The sequence below is a fragment of the Oryzias latipes genome, chromosome 1 (assembly GCF_002234675.1).
Source record: "Oryzias latipes chromosome 1, ASM223467v1".
In the NCBI taxonomy this organism is placed as follows: domain Eukaryota; kingdom Metazoa; phylum Chordata; class Actinopteri; order Beloniformes; family Adrianichthyidae; genus Oryzias; species Oryzias latipes.
Window position 1 is genome coordinate 27,133,115 of NC_019859.2, and position 25,707 is coordinate 27,158,821.

The 25,707-nt window shown below is 38.1% G+C and overlaps 3 protein-coding genes across 4 annotated transcripts in view; 2 read left to right on the forward strand and 1 right to left on the reverse strand.

Annotated features, from left to right (window-relative positions):
- Window positions 1-718: 718 nt before the first annotated feature.
- On the reverse strand, window positions 719-2,078 carry LOC101169902 (transcription factor IIIA-like). The gene has a single exon (XM_004084219.4). It carries the CDS (start codon window positions 2,021-2,023, stop codon window positions 947-949), a length of 1,077 nt encoding a protein of 358 aa, XP_004084267.2. The 5' UTR covers window positions 2,024-2,078; the 3' UTR covers window positions 719-946.
- A 7-nt stretch (window positions 2,079-2,085) lies between these two features.
- Window positions 2,086-11,557, forward strand: ccdc130 (coiled-coil domain containing 130). Of its 2 annotated transcripts, none has more exons than XM_004084220.4 (10): window positions 2,086-2,187; window positions 2,540-2,581; window positions 2,689-2,742; window positions 2,839-2,921; window positions 5,655-5,710; window positions 5,787-5,847; window positions 7,882-8,024; window positions 8,584-8,756; window positions 10,288-10,426; window positions 10,608-11,557. In XM_004084220.4, exons 2-10 carry the CDS (start codon window positions 2,579-2,581, stop codon window positions 11,087-11,089), a joined length of 1,194 nt encoding a protein of 397 aa, XP_004084268.1. In that variant the 5' UTR covers window positions 2,086-2,187; window positions 2,540-2,578; the 3' UTR covers window positions 11,090-11,557. The 2 variants fall into 2 exon arrangements, with proteins under 2 accessions (XP_004084268.1, XP_011490693.1); XM_011492391.3 differs by lacking the exon at window positions 2,086-2,187 and adding an exon at window positions 2,211-2,315.
- A 450-nt stretch (window positions 11,558-12,007) lies between these two features.
- The window catches only part of LOC101170893 (complement C3), a 42,560-nt gene continuing 28,860 nt past the window's right edge, over window positions 12,008-25,707 (forward strand). The window contains exons 1-19 of the mRNA XM_023959331.1: window positions 12,008-12,137; window positions 12,226-12,243; window positions 12,321-12,356; window positions 15,592-15,630; window positions 15,997-16,186; window positions 16,303-16,468; window positions 16,579-16,649; window positions 16,755-16,846; window positions 17,777-17,859; window positions 17,950-18,037; window positions 18,282-18,384; window positions 18,539-18,653; window positions 19,095-19,210; window positions 19,303-19,446; window positions 20,403-20,618; window positions 20,705-20,905; window positions 20,971-21,126; window positions 24,252-24,381; window positions 24,468-24,536. Coding sequence (XP_023815099.1) covers window positions 12,052-12,137; window positions 12,226-12,243; window positions 12,321-12,356; window positions 15,592-15,630; window positions 15,997-16,186; window positions 16,303-16,468; window positions 16,579-16,649; window positions 16,755-16,846; window positions 17,777-17,859; window positions 17,950-18,037; window positions 18,282-18,384; window positions 18,539-18,653; window positions 19,095-19,210; window positions 19,303-19,446; window positions 20,403-20,618; window positions 20,705-20,905; window positions 20,971-21,126; window positions 24,252-24,381; window positions 24,468-24,536 — 2,119 coding nt within the window. The 5' untranslated portion in view covers window positions 12,008-12,051. The remainder of the gene's footprint in view (window positions 12,138-12,225; window positions 12,244-12,320; window positions 12,357-15,591; window positions 15,631-15,996; window positions 16,187-16,302; window positions 16,469-16,578; window positions 16,650-16,754; window positions 16,847-17,776; window positions 17,860-17,949; window positions 18,038-18,281; window positions 18,385-18,538; window positions 18,654-19,094; window positions 19,211-19,302; window positions 19,447-20,402; window positions 20,619-20,704; window positions 20,906-20,970; window positions 21,127-24,251; window positions 24,382-24,467; window positions 24,537-25,707) is intronic.

A 25,707-nucleotide genomic window follows, 5' to 3' on the forward strand; every position in this document is an offset into this window, starting at 1 on the left:
GAAATCAAAACAAACCAAAACACATTTTCAAAATAATGAAACCAAATGAAAATGAAATGATATCCAGTATCCCTTCATGCTAAACAGCATTTGATTTCTTCTCTTGGTTCATTTTTTAACATTTCATTTAGATTTAAGGACATTCATTTTTATTTGGTTTCATTTTTTTTATATCTTAAATGTAATGTTTTTTATAATTTGTTTTACTTTAATTGTTGTGATCTTTAGAATGTTTTCATGTCGTGTTTTGTGGATGTGATTTGGACTTTAGGCCCGCCGTTCAAACAAGTACACACGTTTATTCCAAATGTCAAAAAAGTTCCCCTTTAGAGTGGCTACACTGAACAGTAGGAAGGCACCTATCTTATAATTTTCGTTACCTATTTAATTTTCAAATTGTATTCATTTTGCATAATTTGTTGTTACAGTCATGTTTTTTTTACTTGTTCTATGCTGGAGAACTACTTTACCTGAATTGCACTTGGGAGACTAAGAACGGTGTTCCATCTTATCCATCTATCACATTTATATTGTTTCTAAATAATATTAAAGATCAATAAAGAACCAATATTAAAAAAAAATAAAAACCTACATTTAAAAATTCTGATCAAAATCGAATTTTATTAAATTAACTCTTCTATTCTAAAATTAATTTAGTTTTGTTTGAGTTCTTGAGCTTTGCAAAGTCATGCAAGAGAAAAAATATAAATCAGGGGAATATAATGAAAGGAAATTCTTTTATTTGTCATTGTTTTAACCCAAATTGACAAAATAGATTTTTTTAGTATAAATTGCACAAGTGGCAGAGGACGGAATAGGTTAATTCTTCATAGTTCAGTTTGCATTAACATATATAGTCTATAAAGTTGCATGAACACAAACCCAGCAAGTCAAATGAACGGAGCAAAGAGACTTTTGAAGGACACCACCATGTACTTGTTCTTCACTACACTGTCAAAGGTGCAGTCAGTGGGTTAGCGAGTTCTTGTGCATCCACAGCAGAACTGCACATCAAAGCTGCATCCTGCAGGAGGGAAACCAGCTCAACAGAACCCATCTGGTTGCTCTTTGGAGAGTCTGCCTGTGATTTGGGCTGCTTTGGCTTTTTGCGGATCGTGCCTTTTGCCTCACTGTAGCCACTCAGCCTGGAAGCCAGAGATCTTTTGGGGCGAGGTTTCCTCTGCTTCTTCTTCTCTGGGTCGTGCACAACTCTGTGACGGAGGAGACTTTGTCTCATGGCAAAAGTCTTCCCACAGCCACTGTGGGAACAAGCAAAAGGGCGCAGACCTTCATGGAAAGATCTGATGTGGCTCTGAAGGTTGAAGGTTGTGGTGTATGATCTGTCGCAGCCGTCTCTGGGGCACTTGAAGACAATCCTGGTTTCATCGTGGACGTGTAGATGTTTCTGCAGGAACCAGGAGTCCCGGAACACCTTGGAGCAGTGCTCACACTTTACAACATGCTGGTGGGACTCCTTCTTGTGCCTCAGTAGCTCTGTCCAGGTCTTTCCAGTGAAGGTGCAGTCCTCCTTCGTACAGGGATAGCCTTTGTGCACCTTCTCGTGACGCTTCAGCTTACTGGGAACGGCAAATCGCATCTCGCAGCCTTCATGGGTGCAGGCATAAAGCGGAAGCTGAGTATGCTTCTCGCACAAGTGCAGCTTCAGTTGATTGTTTTTCCTGAATCCCAGGCCGCAGCCGTCAAATGTGCAGACATACGTCTTGCGCTCCTGGCTGTGCTTGCGGCTGACATGTCTGTTGAGGTTCGACCTGGTAGAGAAAGCCTCCTCACAGCCTTCAATGGTGCAGACGAAATGCTTCTCGCCGGTGTGCGTGAGCTCGTGCCGGGCTAAATGGTAACGATCGCAGAAGCTCTTACCGCAGCCGCTTTGCTCGCACGGAAACGGTTTGACGCCCGTGTGTTTACATAAGTGCGCGTCGAGCTTCCACTGCTTGTTATATGCGGCTGAACATTCAGGAAAAGAACAAATGTAACGTTTGTGAACGTCTGTTTTAGTTTCCATTAAAAAAAAAATCAAGTAGGACACGAGCACGTTTCTTCTGTCACCGGTATTTCCCACAATCCTCTTTGATATGACGTATTTCCTCACAAACACGGAAACACGTGATCAACACGAAAAAAAACTGATATTTTGTTGCTAGCATTGCAGCTACTAAACGAGAGTTCGTAAGTACGAATACATGGTTTCCGCGTGAATAACAGTGACTGTTGAACATTTTAAATCGACATAAATTCATTTTTTTTGTTTTATGGCATTATCTCAGCGCGTCCGTCCGCAGGATACTCACACATATGTAGGAAGCTAGTTGTTGCTAACATTAAATTAGCAGTATGTTTTAGTAATCCAAAAACTGCTCTACTTACTATTTCTGCCATTTCAAACATTTTACACGTGGTGCTATGATTTTTCTAAAGTTTAAATACACGTGTCTGCAGAACACGTTAGTTAATTTACAATAAACGTTATTTCAGCATAATTATTAACCTGTTCTCTTGTGTTTGTGTATGTGTCCCAAAGGCTTGAATTCCGAGAAAGTGTAAAGTTTTAGGTGTCGCAATGGTAAGCGGAGACGTGCTTTTCTCCTTTTTAACTAACTATTGTACATTTCAGAAGGTATTTCAACTTCATGTCATTTGTTTATTTTATATATTTTGTTTTTGTGACAGGGTGAAAGAAAAGGAACTAATAAGTACTACCCTCCAGACTTTGACCCAGCTAAGGTTTTAAAACCAACACTGACTTTTGTATTATGAACATTTTAGTTTAACTTATAGATTCTAAGAAAATATCATTTTTTTTCTCCTTCCAATCTTCAGCATGGCTCTCTCAATGGCTACCATAAAACTCATGCTTTGCGGGAAAGGGCCAGAAAACTGTCCCAGGGCATCCTCATTATCAGGTCAGTATCTTTGTTTTTTTCTTCTTTTTCTTAAGACAACATTTATTTTATGATCAATATAATACACATTTTAAGACACTCAAGGACAGTGGTCCCCAACCCTTTCTAGGCCACAAACCAGTTTAACATCAGACAATATTTTCACAGTCCGGTCCCAAAAAGTCAAAAATTGGAATTTTGTTTTTTTTTCTAGTTTCCGGTTTCTGAAAAATTTCAAGTTAATAATGTTGTACTTTTATACATGCTGGTTCTTTCTGTCCTTAACAAATTATTTATTTATTCATAATATGCTTCTACGTGAAATTTAGTTTTTTAAAAATGTTGAAACTGTCCATGAATATTTTACACAGAATAAAGATTTGATGAAACAAAGTTCTTGATTTGCTAAAGATTCTGATTCATAAAATTTCAATAAACACAACATTACATATTTTCTTGTTTTCACCGAATGACATTTTAACAGTGAGAACTCAAATCAGGCTAAGATTATATTTCAGGGCAAAATTATTAATCATATTATGTTTTTAAAGACATTTTGATGAATCGAGTAATTCTCTTTAACACAGAAGAGCATTTTCTGTGCTAATGTTACTTTACAGATGCTTGTCTAATTTTCCTTTGCCCTAGGAAAGTTCCTAAATGTACCGAAATTACAAGTTTCCACGAATCAGCAACTTTATTTCATTAAAGCTTCATTCTCTGTACAAACTTAGATTTGGATTACGACCCAATAAAATGGGATTTCGATTTTCCCTTAAACACCAAATTGGAGGCTGACAGCTGGATGCTAAATTGATCCAACTTCAAGATGTGACAGATAAAAAGAAGCAAAACAAAAAGACACAACTGTCATTACTGGTATTTTTCTAAATATAATATTAAACGTCAATGCGTTTGTAACTTAATTATCATATTGGGAAGCACTTCTCAAGGACACATTATAGAGCGGGGTACCCGCGGATCAGGAGCCGCATGCGGCTCTTTAGCGCTGCCCTAGTGGCTCCCTGGAGCATTTTCAAAAATGTTTGAAAAAATGTAAAAAGATGGGGGATAGAAATATATATTTAGTTTTAATATGGTTTCTGTAGGAGGAAAAACAAGACACAAACATTCTTAACGTTTTCCAATGCTGTAAGACTGAGTAGGAAAAATATTGTAACGCCCGGCAAGTACGTCCCTACTGCGGGCAGAACGGGAGCCAAGTTGTCAAAAAAGTTCAGCTGTCAATCAACTGATTGCGCTGAAAAACTGTCTGTGTCCCGTACACCGCACGACTCTGAACAGTCTCAGAGAGAAGGAGGCAAAAAGACAAGCTGAGAGTGCAGCCTTCTTTCCGGCATATCAAGCCCATTTACTTTGAACACACACCACATTGAACATTGCACAGTGGTCATCAACCCCTCTCCCTTCCACACTCATGGCGAAACATAAAGAACCAACATAACAGGAAGAATAAACTAAGGTGGAACAACAAAACTGCCATATGAAAAGAAACGTGGGCAAACAGAAACGCTCATGCAGAGCCCTAATAAGATCAGGAGACCGCATCCCACAATCCCCTGCTGCTAACAGACCTAAAATGCACATGACCGCCACTACAATATTACATTTCAACATTTCTGTCAACAAAAATATGCGTCATAGCCTGCGACATACGTTACTACCAGCAGGGCTTTTTTTTTTTTTTTTTTTTTTTTTTAACTTTTAGCGGACCGCTAGGCAGGTGGCTGATGTAAATCAAACCACCGTCAGTTCCGTGCATTGCTTGACGAAGTTGAAACAAAATATTTTGATCTCGTGCTGCACAACACAGTCTGATGGCTTTCCAGGGGTGACGTTTAGCGTCACTTTGTCGTCTGTTTAGAACACGTGAAAACATTCCTGAAAAGCAAAGACCTGAACTACCCGCAACTGGAAAATACTGTGGCTCAAAAAGCTGCACTTTTTGTTGGATGACTGTGACAAACCACCTAAACGAGCTGAATGAAAGTCTCCAGGCGCCGCAAATGCTTGAAGCTGTTCTGTCATTCGAGCGCAGGCTGACTGTCATGGGACACGCACGTTCCATTTTATTGTTTTTTTTTCGAATCCTCAAAATAAAAATGACATCAAAAATAGGATTTCTTTATTACATTTCTTTAATTTTATCAAAGTAATGAAACATAATTCATTGATATTGTAATGAAGTTAAACTTGCACAACAGAGCTGTCACGTGACGCATCTTTCTCCGCAGAATGCCTTGCAGGGCAAATAAACATTTAATCGTTAATAATGCTCATTATGTATTTGTAACAACTTAGTCATTTTGATAGTAGGCTAATATAGCTAATATAGATACATATTGCATGTGTTGCCTTCATTATAAGGCTTAAATAGGGCTTTTAATATTTTGCTGCTCCAGACAGATTTTTTTGTTTTTTTCGTCCAATTTGGCTCTTTCAACATTTTGGGTTGCCGACCCCTGCTATAGAGTAACAGAAATGTGGAAAATGCAGTAAGTGGTAGGGGAATAGACATGTATTGGTTGTTTTCTTTGATTGGTTTAGACCTATGGGACAATGTAGGAAGTGGTCCATAGACAGACTACCCTGGAGCAGAAAAGAAATGGAAAAGTTTGAATTCCAGCTACAACAGCAAAAAAATAGAAATTCAGGTCAGGCAGTTATTAAATATTTGTGACAGCTTGCAGTTGTGTGCAGTTTTAAAATAACTGACTATCTTTTTAAATTTAGGTTTGAGATGCCCTACAACATCTGGTGTGATGGTTGCAAGAATCACATTGGCATGGGTAAGTTGAAAAAAACAGATATTGATCAAACGTCACACTATATTTATATCCTTAAAGGTATCTTCTGTTTGAACAGGCGTTCGTTACAATGCTGAAAAGAAAAAAGTGGGGACCTACTACACCACGCCAATCTACAGGTAAAGTCCAGTCACCAAAGTCATTTTCAATGTGTATAATAAACAAACTAGAAAATAAAAAAATCTAAGTTTTGCAGACAACTTATATTTAGGAAGCAAGTATTCAAAAAAATATTCTCTAGTTTACTGCCAAGATGTATTAATTTCAAGCTCAGTTGAACATTTTCAAGAATTTACCGAAAACCTATTTCAAAGTAAGCAGACAGTCAAGTGAAAACCACTCAAGAATGCTTGTTTATTTTGCAACATTTTTGTAAATACATATTTCATCTTAATTTTAACATTATGTTTATATTAAAGTAGCATATATAAACAACTAGAACCGAAAAAGTACTTTCCTAGATCTTCTGGAAATGTAGTTCAACAAAAATTATATCACAACCAAGAAAACTGTCTGAACATCCTCACTCATGAAGCACTGAAATATTCTCAACTATTGAGGCGGGACTCAAGGGCAGAGGTCCGGTCGACCAGTTTAATATCAGACAATATTTTCACGGACCGGTCCGAACGGGGCGGAGGTTGGCATTTAATATATATTTTAGCTTAAAAATTCAATGAAAGCAACACTACACGTTTTTTTTTTTCCATAGAATACCATTATAACATTAAGAACTCAACCCAGTCCCAGATCATTTCTTTTTAGAGCAAAAGGATATTTTACCTTTTGTTTTTACATAAATCCTGATCCATAGTGTATTTAATGTTAACACAGGAACAGCGTCTATGCTAACATTTCTTAACAGCTGCCTCACTATATCAGATCCCTTTGCAAGTTTCCTCAGATCAGAATGTCTTCAGCAGGTCGGCAACTTAACTTGATTGAATCTTCATTCTCTGTAAAATGTTTGCGGCTGGTTTAAACCTACACCCCGTGATGAGGATGAAGACGTCAATGTGGATGCTAACTTTAGCTGTGGCCGACTTTTAAGGTGTGATGGATAAATAAGACAAAATATAATGACACCACCGTCATAAAACTGTTCTTTTCTAAATACACTAAATCAATCCACAGTGTCTGCTACTTTATTATTTGCGCATGTGAAACATTTGAGAATCAGTCGCCGCGTATCAAGCAAAGCTTCTGGTTCATCACAACACTAACATCTAGTTCCACTCAAAATAGCTCAAATCTCACACAGGTGCTCGTGTACAGTACGCCATTACTCAGCACTTTATTTTTTAAATCTCAGACATTTTGATTACTGTTCCTCTGAGTGTTGAAGTAAACAAAATGGTGGAAGCAGTGAAAAAAAAAAAGATTAGCCTATGGGGCTGCTAAAGGATTTGGAAACATCTCAAAAGATTTTGAAGTCATCTGTTCGACTGTCAACAAAATGTCCTACGAAGGAGGGGCTTTCAAAATGACTCCCAGCATGCCCAGGTCTGGTCATTCCAGCAAGTTCACTCTGAGACTGCAAGAACTTAAAATAGGTTTCAGAAAATTCTAAAATGTCATTACTGGACCCACAGCAGGCTCTGGCTACTGTTGATGTGAAATTGTAGGCTTCTGCAATTAAAAAGAGACGGAAGAGTTTGATTTTAATGGGAGGTTTGCTATAAGAAATCTTTTCAAGGCCTGAGTCTTTTCCTTATTTCTTCTTAACTACCAGAGGAAAAAATGTGTCCAGTAGCATTTTTTTTAAATCCACCAAAAACTACAATTCCCAGAACCCCCCCCCCCCCATTATTGAGAAGCTCCAAATGTCCTCTGTGAATACCAAAGGAGTTATTTCATTTGTATGCAGTGGTTGGGAGATATTCAGGTTTAGAATGTCCTCCACTAAGGACAAATTTGCACTTTTTGCACCACTTGCATTCAGGAGAATATGGGAAATCCATTTTTGTAATCCATTACATTTTCAAAAGCTCTTAAACAGTCTTTTCTTCAGCTTTTTTTCCAATTAGTTATAATACTTAATCTTTCAGTTTTGTAAGCATTGATAATTTAACAAAATTGACAGTCTTTTATCGGTTCTTTTCATTTTTTTTATGACTGTGTCTTCAAGATCTTTTTTTCTTTACTTTTCACAGGTTTAGGATGAAGTGCCACCTTTGTGTAAACTACATCGAGATGCAGACAGATCCAGCAACATGTGACTATCTTATAGTAAGCGGGGCATGCAGGAAGGAGGAACGCTGGGACATGGCTGAAAATGAGCAGATCCTTACCACTGGTAAACACCTTGTACCCCCTTTTTTCATTTTCTGATCATTTTTGATGGTTAAAATTTGACCTGCACAATAAATCATAAAATTTATTGTTATCGCGATATCAAGCTGTGCAATAAGCATATCTCTAAAGATGGTGAAAATCGCCGTAAATTGTTACTTTAAATGTGCTTTAAAGACAGTCATAAGGCAGCTTGAATTATTTAACGAATCAGGGATGAAGCCCTTTTATGGAATATAATTTAAGGTATGTTTACTCTTGTTTAAATTAAACTGTTGCAGTGAAATGGAAATAATGTTTTTGTTTTCTTGCTATTTGTTCATGTATCGCAAGTTATATCGTCATCGCAATATTGATTACTAATATCGCATATCGGGAGTTTTCCTCATATCGTGCAGCCCTAGTCAAAATCAAATAGAAAATAATCAAGAGTGGGTTATCCAAGAACATCAAGAGCAAAGCCATGATCATTTGTTTTGTTGATATTACTTTCTAGATTTCAATTTAGTTGAGTCTTTGTTTTGCTTTCTAACCCTCTGACTTTTGCCCACTCATTGGAACAGAACGGGAGGAGAAGGAGAAACTGGAGACGGATGCAATGTTCAAGCTGGACCACGGTGGCAAAGATAAAGAAAAGCTCACTAAAGCTCTGCCCTCCCTGACCGAGATCCAGGACTATCAGTCCGGCTGGAAGGATGACTTTCAGCTCAACAGCACCCTCCGCAAGAAGTTTAGAGTAAGAAGAAAACCCCATGGAGCGTTGTTGCTATTGCCTGCAAGCTGCTTATAAAGCCACTAGTTAATCAAATTGTGGCTACTTAAGGCAAAACGGCTCTAATGTACTCTGTGAAAATCAACTCCAAAAAAATCTTTTGCACATGAAAGAATACTTAGACAGATTACAATATGTTTTCTTTATTATTTTTATAATGTTTCATAAAAAATTAAAAGGCTGAGTGAAGAAATATTGACAATGTTCTATAATTGTCAACAAATTTTCAAAGTTACTGTTTTCTTATTGGATCCTTTTAGTAGTAATTGCTATAGTTGGATCACACTTCACAAAATCAAATTAGATTGAACCTTTTTGACAAATTTTCTTTGTGTTGAAATTTAAAAATAACTGTTGTTTAATGCATGTGCAATGCAGGAGCTCTTGAACACCTTTCTCATATCACAGCTATGGAGACCCTAGAATTTCGTTTGCAGATTTAATGATATTTTTAAAAGGATGAAACTGAAAGCAAATGATCAATAACTTATGTATATATGTGTAGCATTGCATCATAACTGTACAAAACTCAAAAATAGTTGACTGATAAACGTATTTCTTTCACCTAAATCAAGTCACAAAATGAAAATTTCACCACGGTCTGGCAATGCAACCTCTGACTTGAGATATATGCAGCAAAATATTTCAAATGACACAACTAAGTACATGCTAGCATATGTGTTCTGTCTTGACATGTGCACTTAATAAAGTTTATTCAAATTAAGGCGTTGAACTACAACACCTGGTGCGCCCGCTAGAGGGCTCCAAAAACACGTAGAAAATAATCAGGTCACGAACAGAAGATTTAAAACACATTCATAAAACACAATATGTAACTTTTAGTCATAACAAAACAGTAACTGTCAGAATAAAGCCAGGGAAGTTTAAAAAAACGGTGCAAGAAAAAATGTCAACAGATACTACGATATTAATAGTTTTTTTAAGTTGTAATTTGATGTTTTACTGTACCACAACGTCATGGTTTTAAATGAATATATCTTAAAATGAGGCTTTTTGCAGCAACATTAAGTTAAAAATAATTGCGAGTAAAAATAAAATAATTAATAATTACAGGTCATAATGAATTAATTCCACAAAAAAGTAATCACATGACAGCACTACTTTTATTTATGATTATGCTATTTTAAGCCAAAATGAAAAACCTGTATCTTTTTCTGGACACAGTTTCTGCAGAGCAGCAGTAGTTCATTAGAAATTCCCCTTTGAGTTGTGGGTGGGATCACTGTTGCAGAGGAACCCTGACCCCCCCCCTTCTGCTCCTGATTCACAAGGATTTATATAAAGAAAGACCCAGAAATGCAATATTAAGCTTCTTTTATTTCTTTTTTATATATAAATGTCCTCAATCATCATTAAAAATGCCACAAAAATGACGATTTTCATTGGACCGGATCTTTTGTTTTTTGTTTTTTATACGAACTTGTTCGTGAACTTCTTACATTTTTCTTCTCATTCATTCTGATTGGTTTTGCAGCAAGAGAAAAAAATGATGGCTGAGGAAGAAGAGAAGGACAACGCCGTACAGTTGAGAACCAACCTCTCCATACCACTGCTGCCAGAGAAAGAGGAGGACAAGAAAATTGCTGCTTTGCTCAAATTACAGGCACCTGAGTGTAAGCATGACCAAACTAAAGCTTTGACATGGACATATTGTCCCTTAAGAATAATATGTAACGTGTAACTAAAACATGTAACAGTTTAGTAGTGCAAACTTTATGAACACCTTTGTGTAATTAAAGCTAAAACCTTTTTAAACTTTAATTTCCTTTTCTTTTCTTTTTTGTCGTTGTCCAGCTTATGAGGAGAAACAACACAGCAAGAGGAAAGAGATTGCCTCCCGTTCATGGTTTAAATCCCCATCAGCACCAGCAGGGGGAGCTGCAGGTAGTCTGCTCCAAAAGCTGGGCCATCAAGGGAAAGAAGCAGCTGTGGCCAAAGCTCTGGGCTCCTCACACAGCCCCGTTCTCGGCAGGCGCACAGCAGGATCTGGATTAAAGGCTGAGCTCTGTGCCACCATCACCCCTAAAAAGTCCAAACTAGAGGTGGTTTCTCCCAGTGAGGAGAAGCTCCTCGGGACAAGGATCAAGGAATCCACCTGTACGGTGCAGGGCGGGGCTAACGGAGAAGCTTCGAGTGAGGTGAAAGAATGTGTCAAAGACAAAAAACTGAATAACGCAGAGGAGTGTGCGAAGAAGGAGCAACAGGATGAGCCGTCTACAACCTTCGTGTCCTTAGTGGCAGATTACAGTGACTCTGGTTCAGAGGGTGGAGAATGAGAAGGGGCAGACAGTCTGTTTACCCGCAGACGGAACATGGACTGAACACAAAAACAACTGTTGTAGAACAATAAATCTAAATTATTTCAAGCTCTGGCAAATCTTTATAACCCTTTTTTTTAATATTTTCAGTGTTTTTGTCTGAAACCACTTAAAATGATTCTGTTCTACATATGTAATCTAGATTGAAAACTTGAGTGTTTTCCCATGAAAATGCCTGGCTATTTACAGCGGACTGGTTCCAGCATATATTATTTTTACTGCACAGTTTTAGAGGAGGCTGATATAAGAGGTGTACAAAAATTAAAAGAAAAAAAGACAAGTGGAACTTGTCTAAATGTCTAGAAAAAAAAGTAAGGGGAAAACATTTTTGTATTATTTACAGCTGAATGATGAACTTGTTTGTTTGATCTGATAGAGCAGCATCACTCAAAGGCTAAATAAACTCATTTAAGTAATAATTGCTCAGCAGGTTGTGAAAAACGGGTTTACCTTTATGTCTTTTTTTATCCTTTGCAATTTTTCTCCTAAAGTATAGTGCTTCACTTTAGACTAGAGTAACCGTGGGGGAAATAAGTATTTGATCCCTTACAGATTTTGTAGATTGTCTTTAAAAGAAATTGTCAGGCTGTCATACTAATAGTAGGTTCGTTTAAACAGTGAAAGATAGAAAATCAAGAAGAAGAACTAGAAATCTTTTGACATTTCATTGAAGAAAAGAAGTATTTGAACCCTCTTGCCAGAAAGACTTAGTCCTTTGTTGAAATACTGTCAGTAATGGGGAAGTTCTCTCTAAATTTTCATCCACTGGCCAAAAGCTTGGTGTTTGTTTTTGGGATATTGATCACAGATAGCCCCGCCCCTTCAGGGTAGTTGGTGAGGTAACATGTTGGGGATTTTGTCTCATCTATCCAAACCATCTGTCTTGTGGCCACAGTCCACTTAGAAACCAGAGAGTAAACATGGTTAAGTGGACGCTACAGACCTTTTTATTTCTTTGGCTTTTGTGGATCTCAAATGGACAGCAGGACCGCAGAGGCAACCGGAGGTAAGCAGCCTTACTTCCTCAGATTCTGCAAACTTTACATCACAGGAAATCCTAGATTTGTCAGGTAAACAGGCTTTATTCTTCACAGACAATCCTGGCGTGACAGGTATGTGTGGATCTGAGATGGTTCAACCTTGAGTCTTGGACAGCTTCATTCAGTAATTTGTGGGGGTTTTTCTTTAGATTTGTACCAGTGGAAAAATACTGGGAACGGCACACGTAAGTAACCAAAACTAGATCCATGTGTACAGAACGTGCTATGCTGTAAACATTTACAAATTAAGGTTTTATGTTGGTTTACCCATTGTCAAACTTTATGAAAATATAGTTGTTCATCTTCGGAAAGCTTTTATTCCATCCCAGTATGTTTCAATACATACTGACTGGCCACTTAATTGAATGCACTTGTCCAACTGCTCATTAACGCAAATGTCTACTGGGATTTTCACCCACAACCATCTCTAGAGTTTACAGAGAATGGTCTGAAAAAGAGAATTTTCCAGTGAGTGGTAGTTCTGTAGGCAGAAATACCTTGTTGATGCCAGAGTATAGGGTAAGGAATCTGTCAATAGGAAACAAATGATTAAAGATTAAGTTGAGCACAAATTAATCATTTTTTCACAACTTTGTAAAAATATAAATACAACATTTAGTTTTACCTTTGACATGTCTGATTTGAATATGACTCTTGCTTGTCTTGAATACGAAATTTCCACTGTTAAGAAACTGTCAATAATACGTCACAGGGTCACAGGCACATACATCGAGTCTTAAACATTGATTCAACTGAGTGAGCATGTGCTTTGAGCCTCATTTATTACACTATGGTAGAATTTTTGAATGGTATTGATCCCCTGGCAGGAAAACTATCTTGATACCGTTGCTCTGCTAAAAAAAAAAAATAATAATAATAACAGCACTCTCCTGACGCATTTTTATTGTTGTCGGGCGACAACAGCTGATCCTATAAACTGGTTAAATCCGACAGAGGTGTTGTCCTCGCTAACAGATTGCGGTTGAAACGGCGATGCCCACCCAACAAGCCCAAGAATGGTTTTACTTGTCTTCTGGTGGTTGGTCTCTCTCTGTCTGATTGTTTGTCCATCACAGGCTTAATCGCCCCTCCTCCAAGCACATAACCCAATTACTGGGTTTCAGATTTGGCCACACCACATTTCCCTGGGTTGATGGTAAATCCTGCCTCCTTGATTTTCTCCAGCGTTTTTGCCAAGTGAGTTAGATGTTCTTGCCATGATGCGCTAAAAATAACATCATCAAGGTATGCAGCAGAAAAGGTGGCCATACCTTTCAACACTTTACCCTAGAAGCGCTGGAAAGTAGCAGGTGCTCCATGGAGTCCAAATGGCAATGTAGTAAATTGCCATAGCCCTTAAGGGGGTTCTAAAAGCAGTTTAGCAGCACCAGACAATCCCCCTTATAAGATCAAGGGCTGTGATGAGATGATCATCCAGCTGTGGAAGGGGATATGCATCAAAATTAGACTGATCATTAACCTTCCAAAAATCAAGGATTGAAATCCTGTGGCCCAAGTTCAACATGTTCACACATCTGTTGTGGAACCACATTCCTTAACTGATCATCTGGATCAACTTTGTAGCAAAGAATTGTGTCTCTAAGAAAAAAAACCTCTATCTGCCACACAACCAAACTGTAACATTTAAAAACAAAAAACACCTAAATTGGTATTTATTGACTTATTTTTACTTCTAAATGAAGCCCCTTCTGAAGAAACACACGGATAACCTGTTGGTAGAAATGTTCCTTTTCTTTCTTCAGTTTTAAAAGTCTCTCTGTCTCAAGGAAAATCACTGCCTGTGACGTGTCTCCACAAATTCCTGAGTTTAGACAAGAAATCCACCATTTAGAAAATGATACTGAACAATATTAAAGAATAACTGAACAGCTGCACTTGACTTGCTACCACTAATTCTGTTATTCTGTAGCCATGGTGTAACATAATCTGGGATCACCAGCACACTCTGCCTTGAGGCACGTGTACTAGGTGCCTCACCTAGTGTATTTCTAATGCATAATTTTAATCAGAATGAAAAGACTAAATAGTACCAATATAATCAGACATTTGGCAAGAAAAAAAAAAATGAAGTAATTAAAAATAAAGCATCTTTTATGACGAGAAAAAGACCAAAACAGAAAAGCGCATGCGTCAGCTGGAGCTCCAGCCAGTGTGTGCAGTGCAGTCTGGGTGCAGGGTAGGCAGAGGTGACTGGAGCGGTGCCTCACCTGCCGCTGTCTCATTTTTTTGAACAGGAAATTCATAAATTCTTAATTAAAAAAAAAATGTTTTAAACCAAAGAAGCGTTGAAAACCTACATGGAAAAAAGTAATTATAGAATAAATATGTCCAAAAAATAATAATCAGAAGCTTTTGGGGCCTCTTTGGGCTGATAGAAATTCTCCACAGGAAAAGCTGTTTCTTTTGCAGACATAGTTTTGCGCTCCTGCACCTACACCCACACCCACACCCTAAATTCAAGTGAAAGACAGTGGTAAAACTGTTTTAGGATGAAGATCTCCCCAGTTTTTCCTGGTTTCTCTTTGATGGTTGAATCCATTTCTTATAAAAGTCCTTTAGTCTATTATAAAACTCTTTGGGATGAACAACTGGTTTTCTAAAGCACTGCCTGTAGACATCTTCACTAATTGCATGCTTTGCAAAGATAGCTTTTTTGACACTCGTATATTCCAAAGTCCCCAGCTACCATAGCTACATATGCAGCCGTGCTTTACTGATCATATGTGGACCAGCCGTACTGCCCATTTCAATTCTGGCCGTTAAGGTGTTACACTTGGGCAAGGAAGACCACCTTCCCTCTGCTGCTCCGTTTCATATCTTATGTTGATAACTTGGATTTGGAGTTGTCACCATCTTTTATTCTGTTTGATTCTCTGCTTTACTGACTTGTCTCACACTGAAACTGGACACAAATCTACATCATAAAGGTAATGTCATTGACTGCTACTTACAGTAGATGCCACCAAAGGCTATAGAAAGCATTGTCACGAGGGCACAGACGACCTCCCCAAGATGGCGTAGCGCTCCGCCACTGTTAGCCAGGTTTCCCAAGTGGGCGTGTCTCCTCTAGCGATATAACTCATTGAAGCGAACAGCAATAAAAGGTTTCCCCCAGAAACCCTTGAAGTCTTAACACAGGACTAGCAGAAAATGTAAATTATCAGCAAAGATTAATGTGTTTTTTATAGTTCCAATCACGCACCACATTCAGAACTTTAAAAAAAAAAAAAACTTTGCGGTGATGATGAGGTCACCACCATGGTGATGCGGTTATCGTCACACCCCTAGGTGTTTCTTTATTTCTTTTAGCAGTATAGATGGATGGATGGATGGATGGATGGATTATCTTTTTTTCTTTTGCTGTGCAACACAGTTATGCCTGAAATACTTTTTTCACAGGCTGGTCTCCACAGCTCAAACTCTTCAAACCACACCAAGGTACTGTTAATTACATTTCTCATGACGCAGCTTAAATTGTTTTTTGTTTTTTTTCGATATTAGGGATTTTGAAGTACCAACACTTTCTGAATGCTTTTTCAATTAGTTTATGGAAAAAAAATAATGTTTTTTAGTAATGAATGTGTTTTAAAAAAAAGTTTGTTTTGTATATATATTTTTTGCTTTCGAATCAACCAGTTATCAGTAGGCTAACTTTTCTTTTTTAAATACAGATAGGCCTACATACTTTTGTGTTAAGTGCTCTGCCGACTTTAAAAGTAAAATCCAGAGAGAAAGGGAAAAAAAACAGATGAACAAAGAGAAGATGAAAATTTCAATTTTCACTTGGTTCACGTTTTCTTGAAGATTCACCATCATAACTCCAGACCTACTGAGGACTGACAGCCAGGAGAACATCTACCTAGAAGCCGAAGGTCTGAGCAACCCTGTCTTCGTCTCCATCGAAATCAAAGATTTCAACAAGATCTCCATGCTCTTCATTGACAATGCTACCCTCAATCAAGATAATGGCTTCCAGGTCCTCAAGTCTATACAGGTGACCTGGACTGGAGAGAGTCTCTTGAATCAGTCGTACTTTAGAACAGCAGCAGCATTTACGGCATCAGAACAAGTGAATTCATATCATTTATTATATTTTTTTTCTTATTACAGCTTTCCTCAAATTTCTTGAATCGTGAAGAGAAGAAGAACAAGTTTGTGTATCTGACAGTGAGCTTTCAGGGTTATCACACAGAGGAGAGAGTTTTGATGGTGTCCTTTCACTCTGGTTACATCTTCATCCAGACTGACAAGCCCATCTACAAACCTGGAGACAACGGTAATGATGGAAAAAAGTTTCTGATAACAGACACGACATTTTCTTTGGAACGAACAGCTAATATGTTTTATTGGAGTTTTTTTTCCAGCTTCTGTTTCTATCTTTCACAGTTCGGTTCAGAACCTTTATGTCCTCACCGTTCTTCAAGGCCTTTGACAGTTCCATCACCATAGACATTACAGTAAAGTTTTAAAATCACTCCAGACAAGGAACACAAATGATTTGAAGTTTTTTGATTGTTGATGGATACATCTTAGTAACCTATGAAAACTTGTTTTCTGCTTAGAATTCAGATGGAGTGGTGGTCAAACAGATCACTAGGACCAGAGCCGTGAAAGGGGTCATTGCAGACACTTTCCCACTCTCTGAAATTGCCAAGTAAGACCTTAACTAGCAATATTTTGTGGCTCCTATAACCCTTGAATTAAGCTTGAACTATTTCTTTCAGTGCGATAGCGCTCACAGCAGGCAAACATGTTTGCTTTGGGCCACCAACTGACCTAGTTTGAATTTGGCAATGTTTGTCTGCAGACAAGGTTTACAGGCTTATAGAGTCTAGACAGAAAAGAAATACTTACAATTTTGCATTTCTTTAATTTTCAGATGATTACAAGGAACTCTTCACCAAAATGTTTTTACAAGCTTCAAAACAATTAAAAAAAGGGGATTACCACATTTGTAAATAATCATCTAATTTAAGGATAACAGCATCTATAATCACAAAGATCTATCCATCCATCCACTCATAAATCCATCCATCCATCCATCCATCCATCCATCCATCCATCCATCCATCCATCCATCCATCCATCCATCCATCCATCCATCCATCCATCCATCCATCACATTATTGTTCTTTTTTACGGTTTGGAGTTTTATGATCAACACAGTTCATAACTATGTGCTTCTCTGTTATTTTTAGAAGCTGTTTGATTTAGAGATGATCAGAGTTCAGAAATCAAGACAAGTAAAACCTACATGTGAAATCTGAATATGGAGTAATACACAATAATATAACATATAATATAACATAGAGTTAAACTTGTATTGGTTCTTTCTACATTTGGCTCTTGTATAATCTAAAAAGATTTACCATCGAGTTGGATTCCAAGAGTTGGTGAAATACATTTTGCTTGATCCTTCATCTTTTTAGTCAATTTCTTTTCTTGCGTCCATTGTTAGTTGTATGTGTATAAATCTTGTGATTGACATAAACCAAATCCAACCAGACAATGGGATTAAACTTCTGAACATTGTCTGGTTGGACGATTGTCTGGGCTTCCAACGATGTGACTGAATGTGTCTTAGTGAAGGAACATGGCAGGTGACTGCAAAGTTCGATCACTGGCAGCAGAACACTTTCACCTCCCCGTTTCAGGTGAAGAAATACGGTAGGTTACATTTTGATCTGAAGTATATTTTTTTTTATTTAAAAAAGAAATATAGCAATTCTTCATTTTTGAAATATATTTTTCTTTTAGTTCTTCCTGCTTTCAATGTCACCCTGACACCCACCAAGTCCTTCATCAGCTTGGATGACAGTGAGCTTGTTGTGGAAATCACTGCAAGGTCAGACCAGCTTAAACAATTCCAACACATTCACATGCAGCTGTGCTGCTGCAAACTTTTTCATGCGCATTTCCTCCACTGGTGATGAAATATGTTGATTTTCCTGCTAATCTCAGCATTAATCCTCAATGCACAAGTGTGTGAACTCATGGATTTATAATATAAAGAAAGAGATTTAAAATAACTACTTATGAAAATTGAAGGAACATTTTTTTGATAGTGTGTTGCTATGATTGTTTTACAGGTATCTCTTTGGGGAGCCTGTGGAGGGGACGGCCTACGTAGTGTTCGGAGTGAAGATGAATCAGGAGATGAAAAGGTTGCCTTCAGTGAAACAGCTGTCAGATGTGAGTCTCTGTCCCTTGTCTACATCTTGGTTCTTTGTTTTGCTTTTAATCTTTTTATTCTTCATAAAAAAGGGTTTATTTAAAGACAATTAAAAAAAAGTTAAATGAAATCGAACAAAAAGGTAATCTTGCTTTCTTCTTGGAATGCGTGCAGCTGGATGGCGGAAGAGTCAGCCTAAGCATTGAGGAGCTCAAAGCAGCATACCCCGACCCAGAAACATTGGTGGGACACTCTGTGTATGTCAAAGCCTCTGTGCTCACTAAAACCGGTAAAGAAGCCTTCACTGTTCAGATTTTGAGAACCTCTTTAAAAAAGAAAGTTTTACTTGTGTTGTCATGAGAATTTCGTGTACCGCCTTTTACTCACAACTTAGAAATTCCCAGGTTTTTGGTTTGCTGATCAGTTTATTAGGACTTATTGTGACATCTCTGCAACTCCGCAGTGTCGACATGTATAAACATGTCCTTTAGACCTGTAAGCAAACCAAACCTTTGACTCACTGTGGTGTCAACCACTGGAAAAGACAAAAATGGGATTCAAGTGTTGTTTAATAACTGTCATTCAGGCAGTAAGCCCTAAAATGGGCTTTAGAAAAGTGGATTAATAATAACATAATTAATCCTTCAATAATAATTCATATAAAAATGTTTATGTCCTTTTCTTAATGTCTTTTCAATAACTTGAAATCTGTGTCTCTTCTCCTCCCCAGGAAGCGATCTGGTTGAAGCTGAAAAGACAGGGGTCAAAATTGTCAAGTCCCCTTATGTCATATCTTTCACTGATTCTCCAAAGTACTTTAAGCCTGGCCTGCCTTTAGACCTCACAGTAAATTTATTTATGTTTTGCAGTTTTCTTGGAAAAGTTGTTTTATTTTTTTATTGAAAATGATTGAAAAAAACTCTCTGCCTGCTGCCTAGATTGAGGTGAGCAACCATGACGGCTCCCCGGCCCGCAATGTCCAGGTTAAAATCAGTCAGTTGGATGTTCCTGTGATAGCCTCCGCTGGAACAGCCAGGGCCAGCATCAACATGCCCGATGATCAGCAGCCACAAACCATTACTGTGAGAAAACATTCATATTCATGAGCTCTGTGATCCTAGTTTTAATATTTCCTTGGTAATTCTTGTGAATTTTGGGTTAGTCTTTCATTTTTTGATGGCTATTTTAGCTATATCAGTTACATGCATTTTTCAGGATCCTTAAATCTGGATCATTCTATTCTCAGTCAATTTAGCAGTTCTGTTCAGACCAGGAAGAAACACACAGCAGGAGTCAGTTCTGCTCCTGATAAACCAGCACAGAAGAATCTCCGACTAGGCTCAAAAGAAAAAAACATTCAGGTTAAAAAATAGATTTTTCAAATGTGTGTTTGGAATAAAAGTCAGGATTAACACCAAGATAATTATAAAATATTTTTAAATTAAAACCCTTTTGAGGTTGTTGTTGTTGGGGATTTTCTTAGGTTTTAACCACTGACTGTATATGAGAACTGGACCGAGTGAGTAATGGATTCCTTCAGTGTCCTATGAAATAAAGTCAATTCAGTCATATTTTTTTATGATTTGGATCCAGTCCAGTTCTCTTATAAAGTCAATTGTTTTCACATGTCTGTTGAAGTTTTAAAATAGTGTTTATTTCTGTGTCTTCAGAGTTAAAATTAGAACTTCAGTTTAAATGCAATTCAAAACACAACACTAAGCCTTCAGAACAGCCACGTGCAGATGGACATCATCAGCATAGGTACAGAGGCTGCAGCACGTAAAGAGATTAATACAATTCAGAAATGTAATTCACTACCACCCAAAATGCCATTTATGTTATGTGGTTTGTCAAAAAATAATTTTGAGGATCGTCTCTCTAAAACATCTAGCAATACTGACAGCCTTTTACGTCCAAAGTAATTCTAAGACCATCTAACTATGCCAGAATTGTTCCTATTCTACGATCTGTGCAAAATATCAGATAGGCATTCTCATTTGCCCCCTCTAAATATTTCTATATCTCATTAATTTTATAGGTTGAGACTATCCAGGCAGACCTGAGGCCAGACCAGCAGGCCAGAACTCAGATCACCCTTCAGCCCTACGTGGCTTTTAACCAGCACCAGCAAAATTACCTGTACATCTCCACAGGATCCAAATCTGTGTCTGTAGGAGACCGGGTGTCCCTTGACATCTCTGTCAAGATGTCAATACAGGAGAACAGAAAATTGGTCAAACACATCACCTACCTGGTAAGACTTTTTCACTTCATGTTCCATTGCACCTTGAATAGAAATGTATTAATATTAATGCACTAAGATTGGACTCCACTCTGCAGGTCCTCAGCAATGGTAAAATCCTAAAAGCCGAACGTGCGGATGTGACTGACCGATCTGTCACCAATGTGGGGTTGGTGGTAACGTCGGAGATGATGCCCTCGTTTCGTGTGGTGGCGTTCTTCAGCCTCCCCTGGGTGGGGAGGGAGGAGGTGGTGTCAGATTCTGTTTGGATAGACGTGGTAGATGCCTGCATCGGGGGGGTGAGTGCTCAGTAGGACCTAAAGGGTTCTATACCCGAGATGTTTCTAATTAATCTTTTTTGCAGCTCACAGTGGGCTCAGGGGACAGCACACCCAGAACTTTGGCCCCAGGGCAGAGTGTGCGTTTTAAGATCAGAGGTGATCCGGGGTCAAAGGTCAACCTGGTGGCTGTGGATAATTCCGTGTATCTCCTCAACAAGGACCGACTCACTCAGAAGAAGGTACATGTCTTCAGTGGGGGAAGGGAATGTTCTAATAGCAGATCTGTTGTCCTTTGCACACACTATTTTGATTTTCACTCTAATTACACTGTCATCGAAGAAGATCATAAAGCAATTTAGCAATTCTCAGCATGTAATTTTAACCAGATAGATGTTTTCTTCTCCAATCTTTTCAAACATTTGAACATAAACTAGATTTAAGCCTTAGTCACATGCACCTGTGGGGGTTGACTCGAAAGGATGCTGCGGGTTTTTGGATTATCCGGGCCCGTGGAGGATCAGGGACAGGAGTGCAGATGGGTCTTTCATTAGACACCTCCATACATGCATGCTTGTGTATGGGTGATGCTGTGATATGGTGACCTTACGTCCCACTAGTCATTAAGGTGCGAGTACTGGCTCCTTACTGACTGTGCACAAATGCTGCATGCATGGGGATGCCTGTAGGATGCCCACAAAAACTATGTTCAAATTGTCAAATTATTTAAATCAGGTAGCACGAAAGGGGCGTACAGTTGAACAGTCCTAACAGGCCCTTATTCAGTGCCTGGGTTTGGGGGGTGTTAAAAAAATACAAAATCCAAACGACATGCCTTTGTGTGATCTACGTCACCCTTATTTACCCTTGCGTATTGTTGTGTCATCCGTGTTCCCTACAACCTGTCACCTGCAGCATGCCCGTAGAAATTTTGATCAATTTTGCTCCACGGGCTCATCAAGCAGTCTACAACTTTGATAATCCCTGCAGGCCACTTGCGTGCCCCATACGGGTTTACCCATTTTTTACCCACAGAGGTCCATTTCCATATGTTGTTACTGAGGCCTAAATAACATAAAATTCAGCCTCATTCTTTTTCAACTCCAAGACTCTAAAAAGGGGTCAGCAATGTTTATGACATGAAGTGCCAATTTGAAATTTTCTCCTAAATATTGTGTTATCACAAACTATAACTCCAACTCCAATACAAAGAAATACAAAAGCCTTTCCAAAAACTTATTTAATTCACAAACAGCAGGTAAAAAAGCTTTTTTAAACATATTTCGTCATGAACTCAGTGTTTTTATAACAATATTGCACAAGGAAAATAGGCCAAAGTTGTATTGCCAAAGTATTGTGACTATGTGTGTTTGAAACAAAAAGTACTGCATTTGTTGTTTGTCGTACATGTAATAGGATTGGACGCGTCAGAACAAAATACCATAAATATTTCTGAGAACTTCACAAGCATGAACATGGAATAAAAAAACAGGCATCTGTGATGGTGCTTTTACTGCATGTAAATTCAAGGTTTTTACTTTTTCGTTATGATGCTAATTATAGTAAAACTAAATTTTAAACAGTGTCATTATTCCGTTTTTTCTGCTCCCGTAAATGGAGTGGTGATCAGCTGTAGTTTTCATTTTAAAACGTGTTCACATTTAATATTGACATTTGGCAGAACAGAAAAAAGGTCTTGGTATATTCTGACCTTGCTTGATTATTATTCAACAAAGTGAATTTATACCTTCATAAATGTCAGCAGTCACGATGCCACAAACATGTTTAAAAGAACTGTGCAGTAAAGTAAAATAAATTAACTTCGAGAAACTTTTGTTAATTTCGATATGCCCCATAAAACACCTCCTCCAAGTGCAAAAACTATTATTTGATAAATGTAAATTCTTTTATACATTGTTGTGTCTACATTAAGTAAATTTACCACCACAAATCAAATTTACGCAATTTTGTTGTTAATAGAAATGCAGTTACAGACAGCAACAGTCATCCTGTCCATTCACCTTTCAGACAGCAGAGCAGTTCTTGTCAAGCACAGACTCTGTTGCTTTTTAAAAAATACTTTGTTTTTTTGTGACTATTTTTCATATAATTTTTTTTATCTTTGAGCTTTAATTTAAGTTAAGCATTTACCTCCCCACATGCCTTCATATTTATATACCGAGTGCTAAAGGACTAATTTTTAATCTCTGCAGTCACATTGAATGATCAGGTCATCCATCCATCCATCCATCCATCCATCCATCCATCCATCCATCCATCCATCCATCCATCCATAAATCCATCCATCCATCCATCCATCCGTCCGTCCGTCCGTCCGTCCGTCCGTCCATCCATCCATCCATCCATCCATCCATCCATCCATCCATCCATCCATCCATCCATCCATCCATCCATCCATCCATCCATCCATCCATCCATCCATCCATCCATCCATCTTCTCAACCAGCTGTATTCTGACACATTCTGGACAGATCGCCAGACATTCACAGGGCTGATAATGTCTTGTTCTCTGCAAATAAGTATTCTAAGCTGCAGTCAAACTAAAATTCAATTTTGATTATGAGTGTTAAGGAAAGTATTCGGTCTCCTTGGTACAACTTCAAAGACGATTTAAACGAACAATCCCTCAATTTCAGGGCTAAGATTATGTGTATTGATTTGTGGACTGGAAGATAATCAGCTGTGTTTTCTTACTACTTTACTAAAGCACATTCTGCTATTCTGATGTATTCTACTCAATCTGTGAAATTCATTCTGTCTCAACAACATTTGTGAGTCTAAGGATGAAGGGCAGATCACCAACACCATCTCTATTTTGTTGAGTTTTCACCATGCAAACATGGCTGCTTGATTTTCACACTTCCGAATCTTGTGGGTTACACCATAAATGTTCATTCCATACTATACATGTCTCTAGTTTTTCCCCGACAAGCCAAAATAAATGTAAGTTCAATAAATATAGTTATGCTGATTCCGTCTGAATTTTCCTTTCCTGTTATCCATCATCAACATGTGAGAGATGTTACTCCAGGAGTGGAGAAATTCTCAAAAGGGTCCAAACACGCTGATAAACTTGCGTGTGTGTTCTGCTACGCAGCAGAACCATGCTTTGTTCTCACAAGAGTGTGATGCCATTCTTTGGGTAATTTACAGTGTAAACTACAAACATAATTTAAAAAATGACTAAATTCCTTCAGAATGGAAAAAAAGCCAATACTTGTGTTTTAACATAACACATGTCCAATTCTCGCTAAATAAACATCAAGATAACATAAATGATCGCAGATACGTTATTGTACGATTTTGTAACACTGACCAGCCTTTCTCAACTTAACATTTCATGCAGATTTGGGACGTGGTGGAGCATGGAGACATGGGCTGCACAAGGGGAGGAGGACGAGACGCCTCTGGAGTGTTTGTTGATGCAGGACTTCTCTTTTCCTCCAGTGCAGGGTTCAAAACACAAACCAGACAAGGTATTCTAATTACAGATCATGTTTAGAATGATCAACATCATCTTTAAGTCTGCCCCTCAACCCCCCACACACTTTCCTCTCCTCAGTACTCCACTGTCCAGGCAGGGCTCGAAGGAGGCGCTCTGCTGAACAGTTAAAACGGAAACAACGGCTGGGTGAGGCTTTCCTCTGTACAAGAATGAACACTTTCACATCTAACGGGCATTACTTAGTTGAAGTTGGTAATAAGAGTTTTTTTCCCTCATTTAACTCAATTTCTTTAGTCCACCTTTGAACCTATGTCCCTGAAGCACATGCCTTAAAGGGCCTATATTATGCTATTCTTAAGCCTTTTAGAGTAAACTACATCCACATGTATGATAATATATTACCATTGGCACACTAAAGAAAATATAAAATCATATTTTATGAAATTTTGTGTTGTTGTCTACCTGGACCAAAAAGCCTGATTTTAAAGGAGTTTAGTGACTTCTTATCTTCCACCAAGTGTTGAGTGCAGTCAAATTTCCTTCAGATAAATAGTGGCAAAATAGAAGTCATAGTCTTTTGAAACATGAGGGGAAAGAGGAAACATAACTGAAGAGCTGATTTCTAAAGCATTTGGACCTATCTCTTTAGAAATTGTTACAGCAAATCATCTTCCTCGCTCACACCAACAATCCTCATGTCCTCCTTTGCCACATCCAAAAACTTCCACTTCCCTTGTAGCGCCATCTGATGCAACGTTCTCACTGGGCATGTGATAAATGCACATTCATGATCATGCATTTAGCCCATGGTGTTCACTCTGAACAAGCAGGGAGGAGCTTCTTCTTCTTCTTTTTCTACTGTTTACTTGCACATGTCCGCCACCTACCGTCTGAAGAGACTTGGTGAGAAATGTCGAAGCGGTGGAAATTTCCAGGATTTTCCTGTCACAGCTCTATTCTGATGTATAAAATACTTGATGTCATATAATTCTTCTCCACAATCAATGTTTAAACTGTTGGCACTTCCATAAATGAAAAGGAAAGCCACCCATAAATCACCACCAAATGCAAGTCCCTAACTGATCTAGTTCAACCTGGTTTAACTTTTAACGCGTGTTCAATGGACACACTGTTGTATGTTGAACCCGAAAACTGTTGTAAAAACTTGGGTAGCTACACATGAACACCTGAGTTTTGAATGCAGAAGCTCAAAACACGCATTCATGCACATTTACATACACTGACCAAAAATATAAACACAACACTTTTTGCTCCCATTTCTTATGGTATGAACTCAAAGATGTAAAACATTTTCCACATACACAAAATAACCAGTTCTCTGAAATATTGTTCACAA